Below are 23708 nucleotides of genomic sequence, written 5' to 3'. Positions count from 1 at the left end.
TGAGCTTTTAGTAGGAATTACTTTATTTTCATAGAAGAGCATCATTGAATCTCTTACAATTTCACAAATAACATTACAATTTACATGAAATTCATTTTTTTTCACAGATAGCAAACTCTACATTATTATACATCTCACAAAGATTCTGTTGATTGCAATATCAGGTACATGCAACAGAATGTGAATTAATCATTCTAATGAAATAAGACCACTGAATTATGACTTTAGTCAGGCTGAGCTTTAGATTGTAGTTATCGCTTCAGACAGTAAATTCACTCGATGCTGGGAAGAATTTTGGTTAACTGGTAGAAGCTTGTTTTTCCTTTTATATCTTGAATGAAATTATTCAAACCGATTAATTTCCTATTTGGATCGATAAAGGCAGGGGTGTTAAGTGCACATTTACAGTAGCAAGGACGGACCATAACCAAACCAAGTGAACCCTAACCAGCTGAAATAAAATGAATTATTGCTTCTGACAAACTCACTTTTAATCTCATTTCCTCCCTCCAGTCATCAAAGAATATCCGGATCCATATGATACAATTAGGAAAACCGCTGCTATGACTTTATACGAGAGAAGTTATTCTAAAGAAGTATTAATCACAAGTTTCCCTTCAGAGGCAAAGCATGGTAACGCACACATATGAATGAGGAGAGGGAAAGTCGACAGACAGAGAAAGCTGGTTTCATCATGGAGTCATCCGATTGGTTGACTGAGGAGCTCACAGCTTGGCGAAGTCCTTCAGGATGACCTCCAGCTTCTGACTCAGCATGATGTTTCCTTTAACCTTCAGTTTGCCAGAGAAGAATGCCTAGAAAGAAACGACAGACATACTGGAGTCATTTCTTTTCAAGAAAGAACCAAGTCTCCCCTGATTTCCAGCTGGTTTGCCTTTTAGTTAGTTTCAAGTAGGGAAACGGGGCCAAGATTCCTGTGGTTAACACATGTTATTATTATATATAACATAAGGTTCAGAGCTTCTAGGTGCAGCAGGAAAGTGTCTTTATTGGATGAGCTGAACTTCTGATGATGTGCGGCCCTTTCCTCTGCTAGAATCAATGTGGGGACGGCGGTTATGGCGACCCTGGGTGACAGTTCACAGCGTCCTCTTTAAATCTACTTATATTCCTTTAGCTGCTCCTTTCATCATCGGCGAGGCTGGAAACCCCCCCCCCCCCCCCCAGCCTGAGGGAGCTTCAGCGCCGCAGCTTGTTGACACTCTTTGTGAAGAGCGCACACGCACGTGGGCCTCGGATCAATATCAAGCGCTCCCGGAAGCATATCAATTCTGTACAGTGATGACCACTCGCTCTGACAGACGAGATGCTGCAGAAATAACAAGTAGCGTCGATTGATTACCCGCGCTGAGTGCTCTCTGAACCTGGTTAGATGGATCATTTTATTTTCTCTCTTCCCTGACATGATGAGATCAAGAGAGAAGTCATTACAAATTGAAGGGCTCTTCAAAGGCACTTTCACTTTAATTAAAATGTACAAGATGGGTTTTTAACATTGGAAAAAAGACGGGATTTAAAACATGAGGCTCCATTTTCACCAAAGCAATTAATACATTTTAGCACCAATATAAAGCAGGAAGTAATGTGAAACACTGTTACAGTATGCATCTGTAGTAAAGAGTTCTTACATGCTACAGAGATTCATTATGACTGAGTAGGTATGACTACTTGTTTGTTACCTTCTGAGGGTTGAGATTCCCCTGCACCACCTCCAAGAAGTCTTCGTCCGACACAGTGAAGGTCACGTCCACCTTCCCACCGTGAGGACCTTTGTGCAGGGAGCCACTGCCGTTCTTCAAATCAATGGCTGGAATAGAGAGCGAAGGCAGATGTAGATGATAGAATACATTTATAAAACACTTGAGGAGGGTTTGTTTTGCTCATGTGAGTTATTCTGTCCTTTATGCTGATGCTGTCCGAGTTTGAAATGTTTATTTGTCAGCCTGTTAGCCAAATTTCAATCTGGGTCGAATTAATGTGTCAACTTTACAGCTCATACTGATATTTCAAACTGTGTTTGATTGGCCAGTGTCGGGGCAAATCATGTTATCGGTCTGATTTCTGAGTATTAGTGTAGCACTGAAAAGATGGACTCCAGTGAGCAGCAATATAATAATTTAATGTTGACAGGAGGTGCTGATACAAATCCACCATGGAGTCAGTCCCGACTCTCTCACTGAGGAATGCAAGTGTGCGAAACAGTAATCAACTGAGCAGACAAAACTAAATTCATTTTGAACTAATCTTGCAGTCCCTAAAGAAATAGGTAGTATTGTCTGCAGCTGTTTGTAAACACACAGCATCCAAAGTTGGCCCCTCGACAACTTGTTCTCCGCCACTTTGTGTACAAGCTAAAAGGTGCCTGTGTATCAGAAATCGGGGACTTTGTCAAAGTGGCAGCATGTGAATGAGAAGGAGCTGCACACCCTGCTTTGCTTATTGGCTGAGGGTTACGACCCCGCTTTGGACCCGAAGGCTCTTTGTTGATGCCCAGAAACGTCCCGAACACAGCGAATAAGAAGACAAGAAAAATCCAAGCAGCATAGATTGTAAATAATATACATTCTAATATATAGTCCAGGGATGGGCAACTTTGAGGATAGGGAGGGCCACAAAAAGTGTGTCATTACTGCCAGAGGGCCACTTTGCACCCCCCCTCACGGAGCTCCGACAGCACCCCCCCTCACGGCCGCCAGTTGCCCCATCCCTGATATAGTCAATACATTGCTTTTTAAGAAAATGCTGCATATTAGACCTTTACAGGAATTTGACAACCTTCCCTCCTGCCAGAGATAGTTTTCCAAAAGATAAGCTTTAGATTCGCACTTTCTCTTGTCCATATTCTTATTGCTACACCTTTTATTATAGTCTGTATTACCTGTACAGTACAAGCAATTATACTGTCTTTATTATTTTATTGTGTGAATGTTAAAATAATTTCCTTCTGTTGGATAAGAACGATCTGAACAGGACTGATATTTCACCCACAATCCACTGGTGGTGGGTTTAATGAGTTTGCGTAGCGTTCAGTACACTTACTCCACTGTGCAGCACTCTTGCCGTCTTTGGTGATCTCCCAGCCGAACACAGCATTCACCTTTTTGACCAACTCTGAGCCGGCGTCTTTAATACGACGGCCGATCTCTGCAAACACCAGCTCACTCTGAAGGACCCCTCCCTGCAAAAAGGCAGAAAGAGCAGAGACACTATTTATATCTATTCTCACGACAGAACTGCAAGGAAAGAAACTTCATAAAAAGAAAAGGAAGATTGTTGTTCGACGTACTGGAGTGAGACTTTCTGGAGAAGCCTCCGATGCACCGTGTAAATCCACGTAGGCCCCAGCGAGCACAACGGCATCAGTCTCCTTCACCTGGACGAAAGAGAGACTCATTTATTCACAAATCTGTTAATGCTGCTTGTAATACACTCCGATGCTAAATACTGACTTTGCACTGCAGGTGAATTCTGTTGCCTTCCTTCCACATCTCAGTCTGTAGTGACTGACCCGGCATCACCGGCTTTGCAAAGCGAACCTGAGAGAGAGAGAGAGAGAGAGAGAGAGAGATGAGATTAAGAAGCTGGTGGCGTCGATGGATCTGTAATTAAATCATTTTATAACATTTAACCAGACTTCATAAATGATAAATTATTTATCAAGCATTTAAGGCCTCAGAGTTTCAGTAAAAACAAAAAAATCCCCAAATGAATGCGAAAAATGCTCTCGAATTACTTGAATAAACCTGCTCATACAAGTGGCTCTCACATGAGAACCAATGACTAATACAAACATACAAAGGCTGAGTCCTTGCCGAATCCGACCCGTGGCTATGTGCTGCACGTCATCCCTCGTCTCGCTCCCTTTACAATCTTAAACTGTACTATCATTAAAGGCATAAAAAGCCCAAAAGAAAATCTTTAAAAATAATAAGTAGGACTGGGTAGTTTACCTTGATGGCCTTGAATCTGGACGGGTCGTTGTCGGCAAACTGCTTGAGGACGTGTCTTGCAGCAAAGCCAAATGAGCACAAACCATGCAGGATGGGAGCCTTGAAGCCTGGTCGAAGAGCATGTTTAAGTAGAAATGAGATCAAAACACATCACTTTACCTAAAATCCAAGGAAAGATGTAATCTTAACCAAGATAAATTCATACATTGTTAATGGAAAACAACACTCATCCAGCCACAACAGATATACAGCCTCTCACCTCCGATGGCAGCAAAGCTGGGGTCTATATGAAGCGGGTTCCAGTCTCCACTCAAGCGGTACAAGGCCGCCTGTAACCGCAGGGGAAACATATTGTTTAGATCTATATCTAATTCATAAACTCCTGAACTTTCAGTATACAGATGTGGGATGAAGTGTAATCATCATGAAGGCAGTAGAGGGGATACCTAAAATAAGATCGTCTTTGAAGTGATACGGTTGCAGTTATTTAAATTGCTCAAGGGATTTATTTGTTCCCCCCTTTTTCTTTTTTAATGTTCTGCTGCATCATACAGTCCGTGTACTTTTGTAAAAACGGTATGAAAACCTTGTTCAACCCTTTTTCACATTTTGTCCAAACGTTAAGGTTGTTTTAGAGGCACAACACAATATGTCCCGACTTCACCCAGATATTATCGATGCAGCTGATTTATTCAGCAACTAAAGCCACACGGACGCTCACCTGGTCTCTTGTGGTAGAATCAATCACCACGGCGTCTGGTGAACGCTTAGGCGGAGGCAGAGGAGCCTGAAGGAAATAAAACAAATCAAATATGAGGCAGCAATAACTCCTGTAGTCTTATTTCGCAACTCATACGTACTTTGGCTTTCTCGGAGGTTCTCCTCCCTCCAAACCCTCCAGCGCCGACCACAAACACGGAGAACTGGTTGTAGCAGATCAGCTCCTCGCCACTGTAGGTGTTCACTGTAAAGCAGCACCAATATATCAATATATTTGTATTCTTTGTTTATGTAAAAGTGGCAATGCAACAGTGGAATAATAGTACAAGTTAAAGTCCTGCATACACATTTCAACTTAAGTACAGACGTATCATCAGGGGGGGAAACACTTAAATGTAAAAGTACTCATAATGCAGCACAATGGCCGGTGGTATATTATTCTATACTGTATGTAATGTAATGTGTAACGAAACAACATATTAACTTTGGAGTGGAGCTAAGTTTAACTATTTAACATACTTTGGGATAGTTTAATCTATAAAAATCCATCATATTTAATATCGTCATCATAAGTCTTTATCTTATTTTCCAAAGTAATCAACGATTAAAAGTAACCTGTGGAGTTGCTGCCCAATTGTAGTGCAATGGAGCCGTTTTTATAAAAGCATTTTTAGGGTTTATGACTATCAACACGAGAGAGATGACGGGAAATGAGGAAGTCAGGCTGCATTCAAACCCAATCAGGCATTGTGGTGATTAGCGCAGGTGTGGGAGTCTCACTTAAATGGCCCATTGATCTCAAGTTACGCGATTGGCCACCGCAGCACAAACTCATCACCCACATTCAAACGATGGGAGGCATTTCCACCGCAACGCCTGATGGTGTGATGCAACAAATGTCTCTCATGTTGCGTGACGAAACAATATGTGTCTCTGAAATGTAGTTGAGTAGAAGCATTGAGTGGCAAAAAAGTAAATACTCAAAATGATACGATACTTTGGGGCAAAAAGTGCCATGGGTCATTTTCCTTTTAAATGGTCAGAATCTAGTTACATGTCTTGTACATATTTAGGTGTTTAAATCTCTGCCAATTTGAATAACATATATAATCTTAATTTAACCCCAATGATATCTTCAATTAAAAGTGATTTGCTGATTTGACCTACGTCTTTCCTGTCCGGGCAGTCAGTCTAATTAAGATGAACATCCTCCCAAGGATCTTAAAAACAATGCAAATGCTGCCTCTAAGGACAAGACGTTGTTCCTGATATCCAAAAATCCAAATCTATCTGGTAAAAACATACATTTTTAAGAAACTACAACAACCAAAAGAGAGGGGGGGGCATGCAAGGCCTAACTTTTTGTTAACACTGGTACGACCAAGGTATTAGGATCATTAGAGATCTGTTCGAGGCTGAAGAATACCATCTAAACAATTCTTTGGCGTTCTGCAGATCAGAAACCTTCATCAATAATGTAAATGTGGCTGAAACTTTGGGAAGGTAGTATGGTCTGATGCAGGTCGATAGGGAAAGACTAACAGAGTGTCAGTACAAACCCTTCACAGATTGCTGGGCACAAGTGCAAGAAAGAGGTAGGGTCTTACATGCACTACATTTCGCACTGCCCTCTGATATTTATAACTCCAGTTTTGATAAGGAAACACAAATGAATCCTGGTCTGTTTCTGCTGAATCTTTCAGGCGAAGGGTTGTCTTTCACAAGGGTCCAGCAAAAACCTTTGAACAAGCTTCTCCCATTAGCAACAAGATGGCTTTTATTTCAGACCTCCTACTGTTAACCAGTAGCATGGGGAAATCTTTAAAGTGTTACAGATGAAGCGATTGAGCTCAGTCTCGAAGGGGAATGAGAAAGTTTTTGATGAGCTGTGGGCACCTTTTCTAAACTTCCTCTAAAATTGCACAGCAGACGTAGTGTGCGGGGGCATTGCACTGTGAACTGGCATACTTTCACAGTCTAATGGTCTCTCACTGGTATTTTACTGCTTTGCATCAGTTGTGTCATGTACACAAGCTCTAAGATCTCTGTATAATGTGTATGTCTACATGCCATGCTGTTTCCCCCCTTTCTTTCTGTTTTCCATCTGTGAGCTGCTCGTATCTATCTAACATTTTGTATTACATTCTGTTCTCAATAAAACATTGTGTTAAAAAAATAATAAGATACAGTACTTTGTGTACTTTCAGTAGTTAAGTTCCACCACTGATTATTTTATATTTTTAGTGAATAAATCATAAGTGTACTTTAGCAGCTTCTGGGACGCTTGTGGAGGATTCACAGGCATTGTCTAGAGCGGGTGGCAGCCAGATCATGGAGGCTACTGACTTGCACAAACCGCAGTCAGATAAAAGATCAACAGGCAGACTCAACTTACAAACCCCTGCACCCTCTGCTACTAAGGGATGGAAGGTTAACAAGGGGGATGCTTTTCAATTATTTTGCTAACACCCCCTCATATCGCTTCTGTGTGAAGAGAACGCCCGCTTCAGCCGCATTTCCTCATTACAGCGCATTTATAGTAAAATGAGAGCAGGAGGCCAGAGCCACATGGAAGCTGACTGTGAAGAGACAATTAGCAGCTGTCAGGAATAATAACATCCAGACTCCTGTTGACATACTGGCTGGTTAATTGCATTAGGTCAATTCAAAAATACAACCAGGCACAAAGACAAGCAAAGCTGCTCCTGCAGGACGTTACGGTGACGTGTCGTCTCTCCCAGAAATAACTTTTCTTTCACTCCATTAGAATAACAGAAGCTGACTGGTTTAGTGTGTATAAAGAAATGACATCTCTGAGTGAATCCTCAGGGAACCTCAGGTCCCATGTTGTTTGTTTAAATCGGATTAATTATAGATCAGAGTGGTTCTAATATCATCCATCTCTATGGAATTGTCAAGAAAACATTCGAGCCATTCTCAGTCCATTATTTCAATCCCTGCAGACACAGACGGAAAATTAACTTTCATTAATTCAGCCTGAGAGGCAACTTTCAGGAAAAGAAACATTAAAGTGATGGAAATAAATAGATGTGGAATTAATACACTATGTGAAAAAAGTTGTGCACCCTAGAAGGCAAAAGAAACTCACCATCCAAGAGGATGACAGGCTCCAGATCCTTTGTCCAGCACGTCGGCTATGGTGGTCTCAGAGGTAACGCTACCTGGAAAGCCATTTCAACCATTTACTTTAACAAAGTATCATCATCTAATCCTCTAAGTACCTAATATTACTAAACTCGCTCTGTACTTCATGACATGACTGCGCTTCGCCACGCTTCATGCCTCACGTGTCATCATTAATGTACGAGTCCCAGAGCTGAGCGTCCCCGACTGTCCATAAGCTCATTTAACACGGTGTTTCCACAATCTTGACTCTGGACTCATCTCCTTGCTCAATTTGTACTTTAAGTTAAAGTTCAAATCTTGTTTGATAATGCAGCAGACGATGTATAGATGGTTACATCTTAAACAGCAGCAAGCGTTGTTAAACAACCTTCTGGGTTTGTGAGGGATCGTCACAGATTCATCTCTTAGACAACATAAATGTTAGACTTGAATGTAATGATAATACACGAGAGGCACAGACTGGAGCCACATTGGTCCATAAAGCATGCTTTCATTTCCACTGTATGGATTTGCTATTATAGAATATATCATTTTAAAAAACATCATTGCCTAAATAAGAGATCCTATATTTGGAGCATTATAAAAATGGGCTTGCAAAGACGTAGAGAGGTACTCAGTTTCAAGTCCAAATGATCTATTAACCTCAGACTGCTCCCAGTTATATGACATGTTACCTGAAGTACCATGAATCCAGGTAAAACTACTCTGTAAATAACTTGCTCTAAAATAGCATTTATTTGACTTATTATAAATCTACAGTAATTAATAAATAGAAGAAAAGGAAATACCTGATGTTGGGAAAGGTTTGTAAAGCTCCAGATACTGCTCTCCGTGCAATACCTGACACAAAGCATTACAACAGCTGTCATATATGATCATAGCAAAGTCTTAAAGCCTCATTAGCATAATGACAGCCACATCAAAACAGACTTGTTGGACATTACATGTACTGCATGTTTTCTAACCCGTGTGAAATCTATGTTGAGTCCAGGGATTGAGCTCAGCCCGCCACCCATCGTGGCTGCCTGGGAGGGAATGACCCCGAAGGTGGGGAGGCAGCCGAAGTCTTCATGGCCCTCATACAGGAACCTACGGGAAAATGTTAAGAGTTGCTGAACTGTGGAAAGATCTCACTTGCACAGGCTCCTGTTTGTAAGCATGGGTAGATTTCAGTCTCGTCAGACCCCCATAGAGCCGTTACAGATAATAAACATACACAGATACACACCTAAGATGGTCTGGGTCCTTGGTGGACATGCCGACCCCCAACGCATAGAGGATGCACTGGGTGTGGGTGAAGCTGAACGTGGTCGATGGTAGTTTTTGTCCCACTGCCTCAGACTGAGAGGAGAGGAGAGGAGAGTTGACCGTCAGCACATAACAACATATTAAAGTCAGAAAATTAAAGAGGTATGTTTTTATTTAGATGTAGAAAATGAATATGCAATTTTAAAGGGTTTGCAGACGAGTAATAAGGTTTAACTCCACAGCTCAACCGCTGAATACAAATGCTTTAATAAACACTGCACATAATCAATCTTTCCATAACATAAATGGTGGAACATAAGCTCAAAGAGAATAAATAATTCATCAATCTTTGATTATAGAGCGGCTTTTTAAACAGTTATAAAGTGCTTTTTAGCCCTGCTAGCAGCGTGGCTCTAGGGATGGCAGTCCACCACTTTGGTCCACACTGAAATATCTCGGCAACTATAAGACGGATTGTCGTGAGATTTCATACGAACAGTCATAATATCTCAACATCTACTGAGATGATTGGCGCAAACATCTTTTAGAAAATTCAAAGTTCCCAGATGAATGACTTTGGTGATCCCTTGACATGCTAAATGATAAACATTATATCTGCTTAACAGTGTGATTGTGACCATGTTAGCATGCAAACATTAGCATTTAGCACTGAATACCATGGATGCATTAAGCAAAATAACCTCAAGCATGGCTGTAGATTAGATTTTGTAAATGTTTTGACTTGTTATGAAACGATTAAAAAGTTACAGTAATAAAAGCACACCCTGAGTAATAGTAGAAATGTTTTTACATTATAAAAAATGCAGCATTTTAAAGTGATTTACAACTGAATATCTTGTGAGGATACTGGAAAAGAATAAGATAAACAAGACAGACATAGGCAAAGCAAATAAAAGTGTAAATCTAAATAGCAGCAAGAGGAGTTGGCATGATCACCTGTTTGATTTCATCTGTGATCATCAGCAGTAATTAGTTTGGGGACCTTTGGGATCTCAGAGTTAAGAGGAATCAGCAGTTCAGGACTGACTGTACTCCTGGGCTAGAACAGGCTTTGGAACAGACTCTCAACTTGACTGGTGGCCAGAAATGGAGCGATGTTGGATTTGTGCTTGCACTTCTGTTAACGAGCAGCCTGAAAATGGGCTGAATGGAGAGTCGCAGTAAAAGTGTTAATGACACAAAGTCACAAATGCCTTTTAAAGCTCAGGTGGAGCCCTTCGCTGTATTGTAAATGCTTTAAAACCCTTATTATTCCCAGCGTGAGATACTCTGGCAGAGCTTTCTGATACTTAAAGACCGTTTCCTTTACGGCTCCTTTGGGAACTGGAGAAACTGCACCAACAAAACTCATTACAAAATAAATACCATCCTTTTCATTCTTACGATGTGTTCAAGCATTATGTGAACATCGTATTGTTTTCCGGGCCAGAGCCAAGAGTTTAAAATGACTAAATATCATGACTTGATTTTTCACGTTTGATATATTCAGCTATTCAATTGTATCTTCTGCAAGTTTCCTCTCCTGATGACCAACTCCTCATAAATGTGCACGACTCACTAAACTGTAACTGAAATGAACTATCCAAGAACATCGTCTCCTTTCTCCCAACATTAGAACAGAGTTACATAATTCCATCCAGGACATGATTAGGAAATTGTATAGCCATACAATAAAATCTTCCTTTTTATTTCCCAGCTTGAAGGTCTAAATGCTATCGAGCCACAGAAGTTCTGAAAGATGAAACGTATTGTTTTGTGTGCACAAAACGGACACAATAACTTGTGTGCACAATAAAAAGGAAAGTATCTTTCAGGACTTCAGAGGCTCTGTAAACTGCTGTTTCCTGCTGCCAAGAATTAGATTCAGATGACGACATATTGAATCCTGCTTTCTTATTTATTTTGTTGGCCTAAAATTTGCAATTCTGTTTTTTGTGCAATATAAATATTGATTGTTTATTATTGTATTGATAATAGCAGAAGTAATATTACAGGGTGTATTAGAAACTTGACGTGACACAAACCCATTAAGTTCCACATACAGTAGAGGAGGATGAACTGAATTAAGCGGATGGGTCAAGTGGAGCAGGAAGAGGGGTGAAAGGGAAGATGAGTTTTCAAAGATATTAAATCCACCTCGACAAGTCACAGTTCAGTTGGTTCCATTAGGTCAAGTAGCGTTATTAAATCAGAGGAATGATCTGTAAAGACATATTTCTGGCCCTCACATCTAACTCGGTCACGTACAAATATCCTGTGAAGCACACAATACACATGCATCTGTGAAAACAATACAGTCATAGCAGTCCTGCGGCTACTCATTTCTCATATACAATATTGCTTGGCAGAATGCTGTGATTCACACTGTGTAACGCCACCTCTCCGCTGGTTGAAAATCACTCTAAAGCCTCTTTTTGATAAAAACAAAACAAAGAAGATGTGGATGCATATGTGGAAGATACTCTGTTTTCAGGACCAGTTTAACATCCCTATAACTCTGGATTTCATTATACAATCCCTTTGTTAAGATAAAAATGAGGTTTGTAGAAAAAGTGATTTTCTTTTTTTTTGTGGGGGGGGGGGCATCCTGGTAGCCTTGTGGTTTCAGATGTTGACCATGTAATCGCAGAATTAACGGATCGAGTCCGGCATGGGGCATTATCCCCCATCTGTCTGCTCCATACTACAGACAATAAAAGGCAAACATGCTCCAGAAACATGCATTTAAAAACCGGTTTTATTTCCTTCTTCCTCTGATGTTTTTATTCAAAATCTACGGCAGCAACTATCATTTTTAAAAGTTAATGTCTGCTTACATAAATTTACAGACGAAGATACCAAACGTATGTATGTAATGTGAAGGGATACGAAAGCAGAGTTTACCACAGGGTATTATGAACGTTTTTGATGCATTTAAAACAGAAGAATGAGCAGAAGAAAGTTAAAGTGCATTAAGTGTAGGTTGTTGTATAAATGAATAAAACCCAACCAAACCTAGAAGGTCAGATTCTGAAATATATAAGATTACATGATCAAAATATTGCCAAAGCAAATATTTATTCCCTCTTAGATATTGCTTGGTGGCATATTTGCCTTTTTACTGACAGTTTTAGAGCGTAGCTAGAGACAGTAAAGATGGGGAGAGAGCATGCAACGAAGTTCCCCAGCTGGAAGCAAACGGTTGGCATTAAGGTAAAATGGTGTGCATTGTAACCACTTGGCCACTAGAACACCAACACTGTGCATGAATGTAACACCGGTACAATCTTTAAGCAATCGTTGCCTGGTGCTAATAACCGACACATGTCGCAGAAGCCTCCACATTCCACTAAACGAAGCCTTCATCCCGATGAAACTTTCAGTCTTTAAGTTGTGATGCTTAATCAGCTGTTTGAATAACAGTTTGTAAATATTTGTACAGTCATCTGTTTGAGTAATAGTAATATTACAAACAGATTGATCTGTTGACGTAGTCTCACGATGTCATGCCACTACCACTTTTTTAAAGTGACTGTTTCTGTGCGTAATTATTTTATGTGATTCAATTATACTTGAGGCTCAATGTTTTATTCAAACAACCCAGCAACTGAAGTGAGTGAAAGTGAGCTGTAAGCAGTTCACTTTCTGTGATTCAATGATAGGGAACACAGTGAAGTGAAGGAGCACCCATCCATGGAGCTGTCGCCGCACTATTGTGCTCCGACGTCTTTTGTACATGGCTTTTTAAAAGCTAATCTGAGTTGGCACTTGTCTGCTGTAAATATGAAACCGTGATGCACCAGACATCACAGTACTTATGTATGTTGTAGGAGCTTTGCCGAGAAGCTTATTATGGTCCCTGACTAAGTACAGTGTGGTGGTATTAAAGAGTCAAGAGATGCCATGTTTAAAACAGTGTGAGATTTCACAGCTCCACACTTTCAAAAGTCATCATCGACCAACCGTCACAGTCGCCGGCCGCCGTCTCAGCGGGAGGAATGATGCAGCGTAAAAGGAAATAAGGTGGAGAGAAACATCTGTGAAAAGTGCTGCAGAGGCCAGAAATTAATGAAGGAATAAAGGCAAAGGGCAAAAGGAGGAGGAGCACAGGTGAAGGGGGATGAATAAGATATAGTGACACCGATAGTTTGACATGCACTTACATAGGGGGGGGGGTTCTGTGGAGCTTTTTAATAATGAATGGAGTCTAATAACCGTTACACAATCCTAGCAGTCAAATTATGAAACCATTTTCATTTCCCAACACCTGCAGATACCTTGTACATCACTGTCAAAGACAAAAAGCAGCAATAGCGGGGTCTACTCACGGGGTTGATCCCCAAAGCCGAGGCTGTGGAGGCTGCAGCAGCTGTTGGATTCGCCCGGACTTCTCCGTCCGACTCCACTCGAGACAGCTCACTCACAATGGACATCAGAGAGTCTGCACAGAGAGAGATGACAGATGAGCACCAGAACAAGACAGTAAAGACAGTAAGATGAGGTGACAAATACAATAATTCATCACATCTTAGGAATGTGAATCTCTGATCACAGATCATGTAGAAAGGTAGAGATACGTGTGTATGATGCAAAGAGATTCGTTAACTACATTTGTATTGTCAAGATTACATTTTTGTCAGATAGTAATAACAGCAAGAGACCTTGAGGATGTATCAGTGATGTAGAAGCTTTCATGAAATATTATGAGTATATCAACATTTCTCTACTGGGGCCTCTGATGGAAAGTTTAGGATCCGTCATATCTGGAAATGTTTTATGTATGGGGATAATCTTCAAAAGCCATCACCCAGATATCATTAAACCTGCACTTTTGCATGAATGAGTTTAAAGATTTTTATTTATTTTTTGGCTCAAACAGCTCCATAATATTTTTAATCTCAAGTTAAATTGATCAAAGTTAAATAGACATCCAGAAAGATGTTAACACATGATAAGAATTTCAATCTAACACGTGGTGATCCAGGAGCTGTTTATAACGGATGAGATGTGAGATCCAGGCGAGTTAAACATAAACATGTTGTCAGTTTGCCTAAAAATAGAATATACAAATATCCAGGTAAGACACGGTATGAATATCTATACGGGTTCAGTCAAAACAAAGAAAAAGAAGATAGCAACCGAGGAACTGAGACTGGGAAGACGCTACCGTTACAGAGCAGAGGCAGCAACAAGTCTCTGTAATAAGCTACGAATGAGGAGGCACTACAAAGTCATGCTAATGAGGCCAGCTAGCGCCCTGTGGGACTGCCACCCTCATTCAGTAAATGTTAACACCGCCGCCCTTTCCTCGAATGTACATCTGAGAGCGTGGAGACGGATGGAGGAGGCGGAGAGAAATAATAATCAACACATGCCACCCTCTTGTTTGCAGAGACCTTTCGGGAACAACACTAGGCTTGTTCATACTCAACATCGTGTTTGCCTTCACTTCTTTCCTCCGCCTCATTCGCACGACTCTAACACCATCTTGTCCTCGCTCACAACTCTCTTTAAATACAGATGCGCTGACACTGTAGTATAAAAGGCTCACTTGGCTGAAGCTGAGCTCAAGTAGAAGGTCCTCACTCACACAGTGATGACTGCGTGACTACTACACTGACCATGTGCTTCTATTTTCATGTTTAACTGCACTCCTTCACTGAAGTAATGTGTGCTGATAATGCCTTCTGTTCCACTCCATACACACTCATTACAGCTTTGATTGTTTACATGTCCCAACTGAATATAAATACTAACAATTACCAACTTTACTCGTATCATAACAATCTACCAACATCACACACTGTCACACTAAAATAGCCGTCAAGAGCCTTATAATAAAGATCTAAATCTTGCATTGCTTTAACATTTATTTCTTGGTGCTGACTGAAACTGAAGCTACAATCGACAAGTACTTTCAAGAAGCTAGAGATACAGAATGTCCCACTGCTAAAATCCGTTTTTAAAACATGAAAGATAATTATTACTTTAGCGTAGCACAGAGTAAACCTGTACAAGAACAAAGAGAGAACTGTAATGAGCAAGTCATGAGCACGGTTACTTCATTGGTAAGAATCTGATGGGCTTAATTATATTCACTGTAGCTATGCAGCGATCTGCAATCTGAATCATACTGAATCAACACAGAAAGAGTCAAACAAGCGTGAAAGTAGACCAGCAGGGTCATAAGGGAGGGGGCAATCCAACTCAAATAAAAATCGGTGTGAAAACAGCCTTTCTAACGACTCAACACTAAGCAAGAGAATAAATGACCATTCAAGACAAAGTAACCCTATTCTTAGATGTTGTTGTTTATACGAATGTGTGTGTGTGTGTGTGTGTGTGTGTGTGTGTGTGTGTGTGTGTGTGTGTAAATATAATGGTGCACATTCAGTATACATGTGGTTTTGTAGGCTATTGTGTACGTGAGTGTGTATTCGACCCATCACTGACCTTGTACGTTAGTAAGCTTGGTGGCATCTGTGAAATCACAGATTTTGTCCCACTGGTCCCTAACAGCCTCCGGAGTCATGGGTTGGTTCTTCTGTCTCACGGTGCGGCCCACAGAACGCTCCCAGCGCACTGCACACACACAAATAAAGAGGTCACTGCATAATGAAAATCACACACATACAGTGATAGTGAACCAGGGGCTAATGAATATCATAGATGCATACGGACAATTCCTCAGGGGAAATTACACACAATACTCACATTTACCAATCCAGCCTGCACCAGTCTGAAAGGACATGGAAAATGAGCAAACACACAGATATAAAATATATATATATATATATATATATAGTGAATTTATGGAGAATGAATATGCCAATGGTGCACGACTGTTCTTATTGACAGAAGAATAACACAAACTAGATACAAACTACAGTGAGTACATTGGGAGTGAGATCTTACTCATCGTATTAAAAGAGAGAGAAAGAAAGAGGTGTTTTTTTGTATACCTCAAACAGTCCTCCATTTTCTAGGCATTGTTCATGACAGAGCCAGAGGACCAAGGGAGCAACAAACTCTGGCTTCAGAGACGCCACAAGGTCTAAATAAAACAAAAGATATACAAGTACGGTACAGCTTCATTTTATTGCACATCTGTTATACAATTGTCCTAAACAGCAAAGGAGTGCTTCTCCTTCAGTGTATCTTTGGTAGTTAGTGGTTATTGTTAAAAATTATGCTGTGTTTGCTTAATGTGCTCATTTTAGTTTGTTATGTCACAGTCTTGTCATTACACGGTAGGAATTGTTTACCAAAATCTGTGTACTTTATTAATATAATCTTGTGCTCTACAAATAGCACAAAACATGCACCGACACTGGAGCAGCAAGCTGAACTTTTGAATGCATGAGAACATAGGTCCAGGTCAACATTAGTTTTGAGTGATATCTAAAAAGGTCTGCACATTTTTAATAACTTATGATTCCCTAACGTGTTGGCAGGAAGTCAAGCAAAAAAAAAAAAGTCACAGGCTTTTAATTGCCAGTATGAACCTTTAAAGATTTAATACAGGACACCATATGTGTTCTGGACAAATATCTGCACCCTTCCATCAACAAGGGTGAGGGAAAGAATCAGGCGTTCTGTTTCACTGCACTCTGCAAAGTTGAACTAGATCAGTTTTGTTGTTTGTTTTTTAGAAAAGCCTGAGTCAGTGAAAGCCAACATATGGAACCAAGTCATTTACTAAGGTGAGGCCATCCTGTGACAGTTGGCGCAGCGCAGTGTGACAGATGCTACTGTAGACCAGCGCAGCAGGGCAGCAAAGCCATTCCTCTAATGTGTCACTTAATACCCCTTTCAACAGAGCTGCAATCACAGAGCATGCACAATATGCTTGTGATGTGTAGACATTTATAGATTCTGGGTTTGGTGGGTTAGAAAAAAACATTTCCCATCTTTATGGACTCATCACTATTAACACACAGCAGAGTCCTAAAATTCATTAAATTTTTAAAATGTTGATAAGTTGTCATTTTTGATGGTTGTTATTTTAGTTTGATATAATATATTATATATATATATTTGATTTGTTTGATATAATGTTCATAGGCTACAGAGTATCCGATGTTTACAAGCTACATTTCATTGGGTTCACTGTGGGTATCAGAGGCTGCATTACCTTACGTCTTAAGAAATATTTTGAACATGAAAAATCTAAATGTTTCATTCGCATTTTTACTCAAACTTTTGTGAGTATTTGGAGGCACAGCTGACACCGGCAGTAAAAAAGGAGGTCAGAGCTGCCTGTTTAAATCAAGGGCCGACACATTAAAACTTTTAAAGCACTTACAGGGTGCATGATTTCATCATGGCCGTTGGAACAGTGAAAAAAACACAGTTCTTGAATATTAGATGACAAATTTGCATGTCAAACGGGAGTGCTGTTGCCTCAAATTTTGTAAATCAACATTACATGGGCATTACATTATGCAATTGCTCTAAATTGAGGTAAAAACCTGCAGTTAAAATCCATTTGTCTATTTTGGCCTGTCCCAAAAAAAAAACAACATGTACCTAGCAGATCACCACAGTATGCATTACACAGACCAATTGCATGCAATTATGTATATTGTTTAATCTCTTTACCTGGAGGCATGACAGTCTCTGTGAGGCGAGAGCCAGCAACAGGAGCAATAGTGTTGCAGTAGATGTTGTACTTGCGTCCCTCGATAGCCAAGGTGTTTGCCAGCCCCAGCATGCCCAGCTTGGCAGCGCTGTAGTTGGCCTGGCCGAAGTTACCATAGATGCCTGCGGCTGAAGCCGTCATGATGATTCTGGCCACAGACAACCCGAGGCAACAAGTCAGTTACAGGCATTGCTTTGGAGTATTGGGAGACACAGACAAAGTGGTACACGCTTTTCATGCATGCATTACCCACTGGAGTCTGCATATGTAGGCATCTAGTCATGTAATGCCCCTTCACACACGCATAACAATCAACTGCTTTACTGCAGATGCAGGACCGCATGCAGTATATTGACTTGAACGTTGTCCCTGAACAACTATGAGCGTGAGCTACATGCAGAAATAAACACATGTCAGCTCAGCAGATACACACGCACTAACAATTTTGCAAGTAATCTCAAGCAGAAAGTTCAATTCAGTCACGCAGAAGAAATGAGGTTTAGCAGCAACGCCACATTCACACATTCATTCCATATCACAGCACACTGTGCGGCAACGATGGAATATTTCTCAAATCAATAGCTTTTATGCGCTAAAATCTAAACCTTTTTTAACCTTTTAGACTATCAAATGTTACTACAAAAATACATCTTTCAATTTTTATTAATTACTTATTAACACAAAAGTGTTCATCATGGAGCTAATACAGAGTATCAGTATGTCATAACCCTTTCTACTTTTCATTTCTTTCTGTTATGGTTTTACCTTTAAGTGCACCTTTATGTTTTGTTTAGGTTGACTGCACACAAAGATTGAAATTCAAACCAATAGTACGTTAGGAGAAAATACTACATAATTCTGAAATGACCATGACTATTAGAGAATATGTTTTACATCAATAACAAGCTTCACTTGGGCTCAACTCTGCAAAATCCCACTTCAATATTTATAGACAACTCTCTTCTCCCATTCACGTAGAACACAGGTGAAGGGCATCTGTTATCTGGAGTAACATGGTAACAAAGCTGGTTGTGTGACCTTCTTCTGCAAATTAGAATTCAAAACATGCAAACCTCAAAAGCCCTTTTTTTTTCTTTGCAGAGCACACATTTTTACTCGTCATAGCAGGAAAAGAAAGCGCAGGTGTTCGGTTCATAACATCCAGAATGCAGCCATTGTTAATGTTATTAGTTGCACATGTGTTTGGCGGGTCAAAATATCTTCACCATCTTCCATAAACATCCTCACTGCATGAAGTCAGTATAAATGATCCACTGAATGTTTGGCTTCACATTAAAGAGGCTTCTCCACAGCTGAAGAATTTGGGATAAGTGGCAAAACATCTTCACTTCCACAACTTTAGACTAGAATTGTTTTGTGCTGTACTACTTGGAAGAATAAGATGAGCTTCTTGTGGAGTCATCAATTTAAATAGAACTCAAATTGTGAGATTAATCTGCATGGTGCTGCATAACCAAATTAAGTAATTTCCTTCATTCTCTGGTGATTTACATATTCCTATCAAATGTGCTTGTCTTGGGCTTTTATTAGTATGCAGATTCTTTCATTGCACACCATGAAACCAATGGAGCTAGACATATTAAGGAGTGTCAAGAGTCAGAATATGTGTGTAATAATGTGAGGGCAGACATGCTTTATATTTATCATTACCTCAAGTGCATATAGAGGCCACTCAAAGAGGGGCACATGAAATCCATTTCGAGTATTTTTGGTAATTTCACCGACATCTGAATCAGATTTGACTAAATAGCATTTTGTGACATGTTGACATCCTCTTAATTAAAGTCCAACAACGGTCTGTCTGCTGAGGATAATGTACACGTACTTTTGTTGGATCTAAAAATATCAAATAAAACCCCTACCAACGTAATAGGAGGCTGGAACAGCATTTATCCACCGCAATAGCTGTTAATCGTTACCTGCCAAAGTTTTGTTTTTTCATGTGGTTCCAGGCAGCTCGAGTCACCAAGAAAGAGCCTCTCAAGTGAACTCTTTGGATCAGGTCTGAAATGAGGAGTAAGAGGAAAAACTCAGTAAACATACAACATCTAGCAGTTTTGTTATTTCACATTACAAAATTGTGGATCAGATCCAACTAGTCGATTTTTAAACTCCCTGTTTTTATAGACATAAGGAGGACAGACAACAAACCCAAGTTTAAAAAATGTTTTAGCATGGAGGCACAGATCGATTATGAGACAAGACAAACAAAAGTAAATAATGTGATGATATGAGATGACACCATACACAGTGTGAGTTTATCAGAGTAACATGAATGTAAATAAATAATTTAATCACCCCAGTCCAAATCACTTGTCCTGGCAAATGATCGGTCACGAAGGATCCTTGGCAGAGAAAAGCAGGGATGGGTTTTAGTCTTTTGTTTGTGACAAAACTTAAGGATCTCTTTAACATGATTATAGCTGCCCATACTCAAATTAATATTGTAACTACAATCAAAAAGGCACTTTAAAAACAGGTGATGTCATTGACCTAACAAAAAAGTGTGATGAGTACTATAAAAGGACTTACCCGGCATTGTTAACCACAACATCTGGAGGAAAAGATGTTTTACCAGATTTAATTAAAATTGCAGAAATAACATTACAAAAAATAATTTAAGTGAGATCATTGGATGATGCAATGCTTGAGATAAATATCCATAAAATACTCACCTATTCTTCCAAATGCATCCAGTGCTGACTGGATCAGCTTTTCTCCATCTTCTACAGAATCTGTATGTGCACGACAGAAAAGGTCAAAATAAATGATGAATTTTAAACTATTTCTGCAAATCTGTGTTTCTAGAGGACTGTATGTATTGTTGTTCATTTAGCTGCAGTTATATATATATATATATATATATATATATATATAGCTTGTTATAAAATTAATTTAAAAAGAATGACAACTTTTGTATTACATTCAAAAACAAAGTTGCCATTTTCCAAACTACATGTGAAACACTTTGAAGCATTGTCTTGTTTTGGTATTTAAAAAAATTAGCTTTTATTTTTTAACAAATATGAAATGCACAAAGATGAGAGGGGGGGTACATTCACCTATAATACTCGCTCACAGCTGACCGAAAACCATTTTGTTTTGATTACACCATTACATAAGCTAAATACTACAAGGTAAGCAAGAGACAAAAAACAGATGGAGATAATGATGTGCAAGAGAAAAGAAGACTTAAGACAAGAGTTAGCACTTTGAGTTTTGTTTACCCAAATGAAAAGTGCGCTTATAAATAACATTTATTATTATTAAGAGTCCAAACTTCTCACCATAGTTCGCCACGGCCTTTCCTCCCTTCGCTCTTATCTCCTCCACCACCTTATCAGCAGCTGCAGAACTCTTTCCACCCCCTTTAGTGTCTGCCCCAAGGTCATTCACTTTGTTGCAACAAGAAGAAAACGATTAGCAATAATGGGGTGAGTTCTGCAATTCTCCAAGAGTGATTATGTTAGGAGAAGAGTGCAGCTAAGCTGATTCCTTGTCAGAGTTCAAGGGCAAATTCAGTCCAGGCAGCAGGGAAGCTATTTTGGGGTGGGCAAATGTTTATGCCAACACTTGTGCCAACTGTGTTGTCTAAAAGGTAACATCATTACTGTGACAGTCAATAAAATGCACATTTCTTCATGACATGCCTCATTTTGCTGTGACACTAAAAACTGAGTCTGCCAGTCCACTGTGACTGAATAAATGTAACTGGTAGCAGAAACAATGTATTTTCAAAACAACATTGCATTTACTCTTACTTTGAACTTGAATTAATGGATTTATTTACTGTGCACCATGTCAAGGCTGATACCGACACACTTAAGATCAGTATCTGTATCTAATAAGAGTCTGGTGTATCGGGTTAATGCAACATGAAACAGACGTCCAGTTAAGGAAAACATCTGGAATCATGATGGTCAAATGTCAACAAGCTCACTGAAAAGATTGTCTCTCCATGAGAAAGAAAACATCAAAAGAGCTTATGAGAGCTCACTTTTAGCAGGTATTTCACCAAGTACGTAGCATCAAAGCCTGGTTACACTATCCACAGTATATCCACAGTACCCGTTCTAAAAAAATGAGATATAAGAGGCTTAAAATATAGATCTTTTATTTACCAACAACTAAGGCGCCTCTTTCAGCAAAAGCCAGTGCATATTCTCTGCCAAGGCCTGCGGAAAGAAAGATAGATAAATCAAATCCCTGAGTATACTTTTAAGGAATAAAACACCACCATTATCAACAAGTGATATGATTTCCATCATTGTTGTATGGACTGTCTTAGATTAACCCCTTTGTAAAACATGAACAAATACATACAGAGAATGAATGCCATATAACTTTATTTTATTGTGTAGGTTGACAGTCAGTCATAACTGAAGAAATAGGAATAAATAACAATTACTTTAATAAATTACAGACAGAATTTAGTCAAGTTAAAGTATAGTAACAGAATAAAACAGTAGTGCAACATATAAATACATCTAAGAATAAATACCAATTCCTAAGTAAGACATTTAAATAGCACAGTAACAACATAAAGCAGTAGTACAACAGCAGTTAAAAAAAAAAGCATTCAAAATAAACAATAATTACAATTTCATACGGAGTTAGTAGTAAACAGCTATAAGAAAAAATAAATAAATAGAAAGATTTGTTTTTAACGCATACTGCTGCGGCTTTGGTTCAGGTGCCCTTTAACCCACTTGCACAGGCACATCATTAGGCCATTGCGTTACATGTACTTTGTACTGTGTCACTCAAATACAATTGAATTAATGTAGCTACATGTTGTAAATGAATAACAACAAATGTGTGAAAGGTAAGAATACCGTGTTCTAATATTGTTTACTTTTACGACTTTGCGACTGTTTCGCCAGTTAGCAATTAGCACGAAGCCAAGTGTACCTGCTGGGCAGCGAATACAACAGACATGGGGGAAAAAAGACTTCTGCACTATTAAGCTGTTTTAATAATGTATCTCACACACTTACTAAATCTTTGCAACTAGCAGGTTAGCAGTCGGAGCTAACGCTACAAAACATATGCAAGAGCAAGAGAGCAAGGAGCCTAGCTAACGTTCAGTCATGTTTTAACGGCGACTTTACCTCCTCCGGCCCCGGTGACAAGCACAACTCTTCCCTCGAAAGACAAAGACATCCCTGTGAGTTTATATTCTCTGTTTCTGAACACTAACAGCAGCACAGTGGACACAAGAGCAACACTACACTGACACTAAAGTGAACTTCGACAACTTCCACTTCCGCAATGACGAGGGGGAAGGCTCCGCAGTGACCAATCAGAAACCAGGATTTTATTATCTTGTTTTCATCACTGTTGATGCTATTTTATTATTATGTTTTAATACTTAAAATCAGTTTATTTATATAAACTTTTTGAATTCAACTATATATTTCATGAGGTTTATATTATATTATACTACACCTATTATATTTTTTACATATATATATATATATATATATATATATATATATATATATATATGTTTTTACACTGATATTTTTTAAACATATGTTCTACTGCTGTACTACATATTCTGTTATATTGTATTAGTACATTTCACCTTATACTATATTATATATTGTGTTATGTTCTGATCTCTATACTAATACAGACAAACACTAGGTGCCAGTACTTAATCATATCACCAGTTCTGATTCTGCTGCTAAAAAACACTACTGTCACCTTAATCATACCACTTGTCACTTTACCTTGCAATTTTCAAAATGTTTTTTTTTATAGTTTTTCTACTTTTTATTTGTATTCTATTCTTAGTTTATATTAGTTTATTATATACCACTTATTGTTAATTGTTTTACTTTCTCTATTTATCTGTACTATTGTCTTTGTACAGCCAAAGTTTTGTAACTGATTTTTACTTTATTATAGCACTTTTCACCGTCTCTGCAACAAATTTAGGAAATAATTATACAAAG

General features: G+C 39.2%; 1 protein-coding gene across 1 annotated transcript; it reads right to left on the bottom strand.

The window, feature by feature from the left end:
- On the bottom strand, positions 1–23013 carry hsd17b4 (hydroxysteroid (17-beta) dehydrogenase 4). Its single transcript, XM_029439931.1, is given in 26 exon segments — positions 1–815; positions 1701–1828; positions 3061–3199; positions 3308–3394; positions 3471–3557; positions 3972–4078; positions 4231–4300; positions 4693–4758; positions 4832–4935; positions 7801–7816; positions 7818–7873; positions 8627–8678; positions 8804–8927; positions 9067–9179; positions 13415–13527; positions 15540–15668; positions 15801–15825; positions 16049–16140; positions 17688–17875; positions 19668–19752; positions 20047–20093; positions 20281–20302; positions 20424–20483; positions 21036–21143; positions 21870–21923; positions 22860–23013. Coding segments are annotated over 26 exon segments (2214 nt in total). The 5' UTR covers positions 22912–23013; the 3' UTR covers positions 1–725.
- Positions 23014–23708: the final 695 nt, after the last annotated feature.

This window comes from Cottoperca gobio, chromosome 9, assembly GCF_900634415.1.
Source record: "Cottoperca gobio chromosome 9, fCotGob3.1, whole genome shotgun sequence".
In the NCBI taxonomy this organism is placed as follows: Eukaryota; Metazoa; Chordata; class Actinopteri; order Perciformes; family Bovichtidae; genus Cottoperca; species Cottoperca gobio.
The sequence above is the reverse complement of the archived record's forward strand: the minus strand, read 5'-3'. Positions and strand labels throughout refer to the sequence as shown.